The sequence below is a fragment of the Excalfactoria chinensis genome, chromosome 2 (genome assembly GCF_039878825.1).
Source record: "Excalfactoria chinensis isolate bCotChi1 chromosome 2, bCotChi1.hap2, whole genome shotgun sequence".
NCBI classification, from domain to species: Eukaryota; Metazoa; Chordata; class Aves; order Galliformes; family Phasianidae; genus Excalfactoria; species Excalfactoria chinensis.
This window is the reverse complement of record NC_092826.1, coordinates 90,324,333-90,334,161: the sequence shown is the minus strand read 5'-3', so window position 1 is coordinate 90,334,161 and position 9,829 is coordinate 90,324,333. Positions and strand designations below refer to the sequence as shown.

General features: G+C 41.5%; 1 protein-coding gene across 1 annotated transcript; it reads left to right on the top strand.

Annotated features, from left to right (window-relative positions):
• The first annotated feature begins 3,274 nt into the window (after positions 1-3,274).
• IGFBP1 (insulin like growth factor binding protein 1) lies at positions 3,275-8,773 on the top strand. Its single transcript, XM_072329868.1, has 4 exons — positions 3,275-3,670; positions 4,834-5,003; positions 6,638-6,766; positions 7,882-8,773. The coding sequence occupies exons 1-4, from the start codon at positions 3,304-3,306 to the stop codon at positions 8,011-8,013; spliced, it is 798 nt and encodes a 265-aa protein (XP_072185969.1). The 5' UTR covers positions 3,275-3,303; the 3' UTR covers positions 8,014-8,773.
• Positions 8,774-9,829: the final 1,056 nt, after the last annotated feature.

Here is a 9,829-nt window from a genome sequence, read left to right as displayed (position 1 = left end):
TGGACCAACAAGGAGCTCCTGGACTTAATGAAGCTCAAAAAGAAAGTCTATAGGGAGTGGAAACAGGAATGGGTTACCTGGAAGGACTACAAAGAAGTTGTCTGAGCAGCTAGGGATCAGATTACAAAAGGTAAAATCCAGATAAAATTAAATCTTGCTAGAGACATAAAGTTGAACAAGAAGAAATTCTACAGGTGTATCAGCGATTAAAGGAAGGCCAGATGTGGGCCCTCTCTGGGAGGAAACTGGAGACCTGGTCATGAGGGATACAGAGAAAGCTGAGGTGCTCAATGACTTCTTTGCTTCACTCTTCAGCAGCAAGAACTGTAGCCACACAGCCCAAATTGCAGAAGGGAAAAATGGGAAGAAGGAAGATCTGCCTGCTGTAAGTGAAGATTGGGTTCAAGATTACCTAAAGAACGTGAAGGTGCACAAACCCATGGACCTAACGAGATTCATTCACAGATTCTGAGGGAACTAGCCGATGACTATCCATTGCATCTGAAAAGTCATAGTAGTCTGGCGAACTTCTCGCTTACTGGAAAGAGAGAAAACATAAACCCCATTTTCAAGAAGAGTAAGAAAGGAGATCCAGGGAGCTACAGACCAGTCAGTCTCATCTCTGTGCCTGGAAAGATCATGGAGCAGATCTTTCTTAAGGCCCTATTAAGATAAGTGGAAAATAAAGATGAGGTGATGGATGGTAACCAACGTGTCTTCAACAGGGGCAAATCAGGCCTGACATCTTGGTGGCCTTTTATGATGCAGTTACAATGTCAAGGGATAAAGGAAGAGCAACTGACATCTACCTGGACTTGTGCAAAGTGTTTGACACTGTCCTGTATGACATTTTGGTCACCAAATTGGAGAAAAATGGATTTGAAGGATGGACCACCCTCTGAATAAGGAATTATCGGTATAGTCACGCTCAGAAAGTTGTGGTCAACATCTCAGTGCTTGAGTGGAGACTGGTGACGAATGGCATTCCTCTGGGATGTGTGCTATGACCGGTGCCATTTAATAGCTTTGTAGGCAACATGGACAGTGGGATTAAATGCACCATCAGCAAGTTTGCAGACAACACCAAGCTGAGTGGCGCAGTTGACACACTAGAGGGAGGGGATGAAATGCGGAGGGACCTGGACCCACCTGTCGAACATGTCCATGCCAACCCCATGAATTTCAACAAGGATAGGTGCAAGGTCCTGCATGTGGGTCAGGGAAATCCCTGACTTTTAAAGCTTTTAAAGAATGTGTTTCATATGTATTGTTAGGAGCAATTTCTTCTCAGTTCATGTTTTCTTTTTTAAAGCAAAGGAAGGAAAAATGCAAGCAAGACTGTGGCAGTCACTTGTTGTAGATGCTAACGAGGCTGAACCTTGTAGTACAAGCATATAGGCGGTAGCGGGGCTTTTTCGGGATGTGACGGTGATAGTAAACCAGCCTCTTCCGTCCCCTATCTAGTGATGTACTTTGGGCGCGCGCATTTCAAACGTGCCCTAGGGGGCGTAGACGAAGTAGTAAGGTATATAAGGTATTGATTACTCCTAATAAACGCCATTTTGCCACCTTTCTTGATGAGTCACGGTGGTCCTTTTGGCCCTAGCGAGGGTCTCGCTAGCACCTGGGCAAGTATGGGGTTTGGATTATAATTGTGCACGGCAACAGTCACTCTGGAGCACTGTTCTTTTATAGGAAGTAAACCTATATGGGGCAGCAAGTAAACGTATGATCCTACATTCTGTTTAAACAAAGACTTTCAAAACAGTAGAGAAATGTATATGTAGGTTGCTCCAAAGAAACTACGGTAGATATAAAGAATAAAATGACACTACTTGATAGAGCAAATTCTCAGCTACAAAACACTACTTTCCAATATAACCATTGCTGTTAGCTATGCGTTTTCACCAGTGATAAACAAGAGTCTGCACACCAGCTGTTGATCCACTGGCACTGATGCCATCACCACTGCTGAAATGAGCCCCCCACTGCCTCATTCTAATGGCTAATATCCACTGTTTGGTCTCAGTACATTTTCTGCAAGTGTCAATGAATGTCAGTGGGTTTAATTTTCTTTCTGCACAGAACAATTCAATTACATAACTTTGCTTCATATGCACTTCCATGTCAGACACCATTTTGTCAGACACCATTCTGTCAGAATATCAGTGGAAGATTCAGTCTCTACTGCCATACCACCAATATCCACTTCTCATGTCATAAGTCAATATAATGAAATAGGAGGCATTACTTTCAGAGGCATAGTAGTAAAGTGAAAAAGTAGTGAAAGTCTGCAACCAATATGAATAATGCAAGAACTGAATTTAAATGTTAGGGAGTTAAAAATGCAGTAAATACTAAATAATAAATGAAAACTTTGGCTTCAATAATATAGACACTAAAGTGAATAATTAAACATGAAACAACACTACAATTCTGCTACGCTTTCATACTAACAAAAAAAAAAAAAAAAAAAAAAAAAGAACTGAAAAGAAAAAAAAAAAAACACCAAAAAAACCCTTCACACAACCAAAAATCATGCTACTTTTGGTAACTTGACAATGGAATTTGATGTTTCGAGCATAATACATACTGTAGATACTAGGATAAAACTATCTGCTCTGTACAGTGAAGTTTGAATGCTTTTGCTTTTAGTATAGTGGCAACTTCCGTGTGCAAAGAGAAAGACTTTTAAGATGAAACATGAGTAGATGAAGAGGTGAACATGACAGTCAGAAAAGCAGAGCTATCTCGTTTATCTCTGACAAACTGATATGTCTCCTGTGCCAGGAGCAGCAGCAAAAGTGAATCCAGAGGTGGGAGACCCTTCAGTTTCAACAGCACAGCCTCTCCCACAGGTTAATGCAAAGAATCTTCACGCACGTATACCAAAAACGGGGTACATTTCTGACAAGCAAAAGGGAAAGGGATACACCCACTCATTTGTTACACTCTGCTTGTTTCTTTCCAGCTCCACAGGTGTTTGGTTTTTTTTTTCCCCTGGTAACTATGCTAGGGAAGAGATGGGGGTGAGGGAATAAAGGCATTCCTGCACGTCTGGAAGGGAAAAATAAATAAATAAATAAAGGAGGAAAGTGAAAGGGGAGGAGAATAGCGGTCAGGAGCTTGAACCTCCAGTGAAATGACGTTTCTCTAGCCCTCTTGTTCAGATAATAGTTAACTCGAGGTTAAAGGTTAATAGCCAGGCAAATCACTGTATAAATGGCTCGGGCTAGCTGGATGTACGTATGTACCCTGCCTCCAGCTCCCCACACCGCTGAGGTACGATCCCTCACCAGAGACATGAACTGCCTGCGGCCCCTGCTGAGCCGCTTCTGGCTGCCTCCCCTGCTGCTGCCGGCGCTGCTGGTAGCCGCCGAGTCCCTGCAGCCCCTGCATTGTGCGCCGTGCACGCCGGAGAAACTGGCCCTCTGCCCGCCCGTCGAGCCCGGCTGCCCGGAGACAGCTCGGCAGCCCGGCTGCGGCTGTTGCCAGACCTGCGCTCTTGGGCCGGAACAGCCGTGCGGGGTCTACACGACCCGCTGTCGCCACGGCCTCCGCTGCCGCGTCCCGTCGGGGGAGACCCGGCCCCTCTCTGCCCTCATCCACGGCCAAGGAAAATGCCTGCCCGCCAGCGGGGCTGGAGGGACGCGCTCAGCTGAGTTGGCAGGTAGGACCCGGTCGCGACCACGCTCCAGGCAGGTGGACTGGGAACTGTGTCTGCAGTGACAACGCTGCAGGAACCGGGAGACGGGAGCTTGGGAGGATGGACAAAGTTATGCACTCGTTTGAAATACAGGAAATGCAGACAGCATTTTCAAGGAGAATGTGCTCAGATAAGTGTGGGGTGAGGCATCGTCTTGCAGAGATGATCCAGGAGATGTTCAGAGAAGACTTTTATGACACAGGCAGCAAGCATCAAGACTTTCCACATCTAGCAAAGCAACCACAACCCGCTGTGGTCAGGAAAGATTTTTCATTTCTGACAGAGAGGCTGAAGCTTAATCTTTAGGAGTGGAGTGATTCCAAATCATAGAATCACAGAATCCTTGGAGATAGAAGGAACCTTTAAAGGTCACCTAGTCCAATTCCCCTACATTGAACTGGGACATTCACAACTAGATCAGGATGCTCAGGGCCTGGTCCAGCCTCACCTTGAATGTCTCCAGGGACAGGGCTTCCACCACATTTCTGGGTAACCTATTCCAGTGTCTCACCACCCTCACTGTAAAAGGCTTTTTCCTGATAACCAACCTACATCTACCCTCTTTAAGCTTGGAATCATTTCCCTAATCATTTCCCTGTGTCCAGAAATGACTTTACAACCAAAGGTTTAGTGTAAGTTATTTCTCCTCCAACTGAAGTGGGTCTGTTACAGATCCTCCTTTTCTGGGAGGCTGAGGGGATATGAGGGTATGTGTGTGTGAGAGTGTAAGTCTTCTGTTTTTCTTTCTTTCTTTCTTTCTTTCTTTCTTTCTTTCTTTCTTTCTTTCTTTCTTTCTTTCTTTCTTTCTTTCTTTCTTTCTTTCTTTCTTTCTTTCTTTCTTTCTTTCTTTCTTTCTTTCTCTCTTTCTCTCTTTCTCTCTTTCTCTCTTTCTCTCTTTCTCTCTTTCTCTCTTTCTCTCTTTCTCTCTTTCTCTCTTTCTTTCTTTCTTTCTTTCTTTCTTTCTTTCTTTCTTTCTTTCTTTCTTTCTTTCTTTCTTTCTTTCTTTCTCTCTTTCTCTCTTTCTCTCTTTCTTTCTTTCTTTCTTTCTTTCTTTCACTTTTTTCCTTTTGGAGAAATAAATGCTAAAGGTCACTGTAGACATTCACCTTAATAAAATTCCTTTCCAGAATCTACTGAGCCTGAGGATATAGCTTTAGAAAGCTCTGAAATGACACAGGATCAGATGCTGAACTATCAGTTGATATTTCCCATAAGCCAGGACAAATGGAATTTCATCACTGTATTTGAAAACATGAAAGCAAAGAGAATATCTGAATTCAAGAAATGGAAAGAACAGGTGAGTGGATTTTTTTTGCATGACTTTCAGAGACCATTTCAGTAGATGCCACTACAAAATGAAACTGTAATAGCAATTCCAGCTCCAACAACAAGATGCTGTTATTTTGGGTAGCTAGCAAACAGACTACTTTAGAAATGCCTTCCTGAGATGTTTGAGAAACAAATAGAATAGCAGTAACTGTAAAAATAGGTGGGCATCAGATATGTCCTATACAGAGTCCTTGTAGAGGATGAATCTTGCTCTGCAATTAACATAAGATGATTACATGGTTCCTCAATTTCTAGAAACCCATACTGCAATCTCAGACATCTTTCTTGTTTTAATTAGAAAAATAAAAGGCTTTTGTGCTTTGTCTATTAATCAGTGAAATAAAAAGGAGTACTTATGTACAAATATTGAAGAAACACCAATATAAAACAAACTGTATTTCTTTCTGTTCACTATCAAGTAGATGCACGTGAAGGGACAGAAAGCTTAGCAATTAGAAGTACACTTGTACCTTCGATACTATAAAGCTGCAGTGAGCAGCAGGCACGTGGGGTGTGCGCAAATAGGTTCTTGTTCCACTTGAGGGCACTAGAGAACCACATTTAGCGCAGTTCCAGACAGCGTGCTTAACCGTGCGGTATGGAGTTGAATTACATTTATGCACAACAGAATTCTGTTTTCATAATATTCACAAACAAAATGGAGGGAAGCAAACAGATAAACAAACAAAAAAACTAAAAAGTCTGACTGCACATCCAGAGCAGAAACTTGTTTAGTTTGGACTACTGTGTATTAAAGGCTATTAGTTACAATTCAGCCTTCTACACCCCTACTTTTCTGATCAAGAGCAACAGAAAAGCCCACCGATTTGAACAGAACTGTTTGTGTGATAGGAGGTCTTGAAAAAAGAAGAGGGTGAAATTATTTTCACTCCTAAGTAAAAATATTTGTTCAGTCACTTCTCCCCGTTCACTCTTTTCAGTATGTTAGGCACCGTTAATGCAGTAGTCATAATGCAGTGACTTCAAAAAATATAAAAATAAAAAAAAGGAGTAAGAAAGCAGTGTAAACAGTCAATGATGCAAACAGTTCTTTGGTCCCAGTTATAGATACTTTGGGTCTGAGTCTCAGAGTCACTGCTGTCATCTCCATTCTGATCTGGTGACAGCCATGTCTTACACAAAAGATAACATTCAGATGTTTGTTCTCACACTGTCTATATATGTCTTGCACCTATTCTCTGTACATCAACAGAACACAGGACCATGGCAACCCACAAAACATGGTCAGCCTCACGTATCCAAGCCTTCTAACTTGCAGCTCCCCATAATAGGAGAAAGTGTACTCTCAGAGTAGTAATGTGTTTACTCAGTACAGGTTAAATTTCCTTGTGTGGCAATTTAAGGACTTCAATGGTCGTGATTCTGAGGACAGAAAATACCTCAAAGAATAAAAACAAAAGCCTAAATGCAACACTACTGTTTTCTTGTCACACTCCCATTGAAACATGAAACGTGCAAATCAGTATTATGCACTGTGGATTATATGACTAATAAATACTTCAGGCTCTTTGCTAGCTTTATATTGATCCCTTTTTGTTTGCTTGGTTTCAGTACTGACAATCTTTGTATGGCTCTCTGTAGGGACCTTGTCAGAAGGAGCTCTATAGAGCTCTGTATAAATTGGCAAAGGCTCAGCAGAGAAGTGGAGGGGACATTTACAAATTCTATTTGCCCAACTGTAACAAGAATGGATTTTACCACAGCAAACAGGTATGTACTTTTTTTCTGTCTGCTCACGGTAGTATTGCAATTAATCTGGCATAGGCAATTCTTTCACAACCCTTTGCTCCCAAGCTCACGAATTTGCAGCTGCTGGAAAATGGTTGTGAAAACAGGATATTTAGTAGTAGGAACAGATGGTTAGTCCTCTTATAAGTGAGTGCATGCTCAAGATTGACAAAAATGAAGACATAAGTCTTCTCTATTCACAGAACAGGTGTATGCAATGCCTTTCTGAAATGTTTTGACCCTGTCTCTTCTCAGGCCAAGTTAAGCTCTATATATCCATTTTGCTAGCATATTCACAGCCAGTGCTAATCCATAATATCCACCATACTGCATGTGGTGTTAAATGCATATGTAATCACTTTGGAGACAGGAGGATCTCAGCTCTCACATTAAAGAACACTTGCAGTGATAAAACTCTCTGGATCAAGATTAGCCCTTTGAAATTATATTTAGAAATATTGATTTGTACTGCCTTTAGATTACTTTATGGATAATGCTTATATTCGTTATAATATCTACAAAAGTCACTGCAAAGTGCACTGAGAGAAATCTATGTGGTTAACAAAAGCTTAAATCACAGTGTTGTAGCCATAGGCCATACACAGAAATTTCATAGGTTTGCATAAATCTGTGCTACCAAGACTTACTGTTTTAGAATGTGACACCATCATGTGACTCACTGTGACCTGGGGTCTAACCAGGCATACACAGAAACCTATTTAATTCCCCTGCTAAAGAAAGAATCCCATCTCCCTCCATCTGTGAAGAGTCAGACTATCAAGCCATTGCTTTCATTTCTGTACCTTACATATTCTGCCTTCCATCAGTTTATCTTACTGGAAGATACTGCTACTTAATATTGCCACTTATCAAGGAGTAGGCATATTGTCTTAAATCTGTAGCTGCTTTTGAAGTAGCTAAGCTCAAATCAAGACTTCATAACCAAGTGTGTTGGTTAGAGGTTCTGTCCATGCAGGGCAGTTCTTCAGCTTTCAGTTCTAGTGCTGTTCAACACCTCTATTTGTAGTATATTGTAGTGAATTTTTTGCTGACAATTGCCTATTCTGGGTTTTGATTCACTTTCCTAATAATCCTAGTGTGAAACTTCACTGGATGGAGAGTCTGCTGAGTGCTGGTGCGTCTATCCAAAAAATGGAATAAAAATTCCTGGATCCCCAGAAGTGAAAGGAGACTCTGATTGCCAACAGTATCTCAGATCAGAAGAATAAATCTAGTCACATTCATTTTCACCAGGTTCTCTGTGAAGCTTGAACTGAGCAGGAGCCATTCCAGGAAGGCAGTTACAGGCATCTGATTTTCAGCTCACAGGCAGCCCCATAAAATAGCTTTTTTTACTCTACTGGCATTACTTAGATGCAAAATCGACAGTTAGACACAAGCAACTGCAAGATCAAGTCCTGCAGTCTTGTATGTTATGTTTGTATAATATTAGAGATACTCTCATATGTAAAGCTGCTATTTATTTTAAGACTTGTCTGTGTTCTTACTAATTTATATTCTCAAACACTTCATAACTTTATATGTAAATAGTATTATTGCCCTTAAATGTATGCGTGTTATGTTGGAGAAATGATGCTACTTAAAACTTCCAATGACATAAGTCTATTGGGAAAAAAAATGGTTTGTAAACTTGCATTTTTGTACTACATATTTATAGATGTAAAATGGAATTTTAAAAAATAGCTTTCAGTAGGGAACGTGCTTTGGAACTAATTTAAAACTTGTTTTGTTTATTTATCATGTTGCTTTGGCATCTCTGTTTCAATGTCAAGCTGTTTCTTAAAACAGAAAGTCTAAACCTTGATTATACACTAAAGCTCATGATGGGACAGTATTTGTTTCTGTTTTCCACATATATCTACAGGATATATAGCAAAACAACAGGATATTCTGTGCCACAAATGTAAATTATTCACATGTTGACATTATCATGTTATTTAAGATAAGTTATTAAATAATTTCTTCTACAAAGCTCCAGTGTCTTACTTTTTGCAGTACAGTACACAGTTGCTAGCTTTCTGGAACTGGTAACTAAGTTACATTGGGAGACCAATTTCCACCCTTACAATTTCCTTTCAGGTTGCTGTAAAGAGCAATAAGGTCTATGCTGAGCTCTCCAGGCTAAACAATCCCAGTTTCTCAGCTGCACCTCAGAAGGCTTTTGTTCCAGATCCTTAATCCATTTTGTTGCTCTTCTTTGGACACCCTCCAGGGCCTAAGTGTCTTGTAGCAAGGGGCCCAAAACTGGACACAGTACTTGAGGTTCAGCTTCACTAATTCTTGAGTACAGGGGGATGACCACTATTTCTAATATAAGCCAGGATACCACTGGCCTTCTTGGCCACCTGGGTACACAGCTGGCTCACGTTCACCATGAACCGCAGATCCTTTTCTGTTGCACAGCTTTCCAGACACTTTGTCTAAGCCAGTAGTGTCGCATGGGATTGTTGTGATCAAAGTGCAAGACCCAGCACTAGTCAGCCCCATCCGACTGGCCTCAGCCCATCCATCTAGCTTATCCAGATCCCTCTGTAGAGCCTTCCTACCCTCAAGTGATCAACACCTCCTCCCAGCTTCTTGACAACTTCAAATTCAGTTATGGTGCACTCAATCCCATCATCCAGATAATTGATAAAGATATTAGACAAGACTGGCCTATCCCTGGACATCACCACTTGTGATCAGTCATCAGCTGGATTTAACTCCATTCACCACCTCTTTCTGGGCCCAACAATCCCAGCAGTTTTTTATCCAGCTAACAGTATACCTGTCTAAGACACGAGCTGCCAGCTTCTGCAGGAGAATGCTGTGTGAGACAGTATCAAAGGCTTTATTAAAGACTTTGTCCACAACACTACCCTCATCCACTAGGCAGGCCACCTGGTCATTGAAGGAAATCAGATTGGTCAAGCAGGACTTTCATGATCCCCTGTTGTCTAGTCCTGATCCCCCTAATTGTCCCACACATACTGTGTGATTCTGCTCGAAACGATCTGCTCTGTGACCTTCCCAAATACTGAAGTC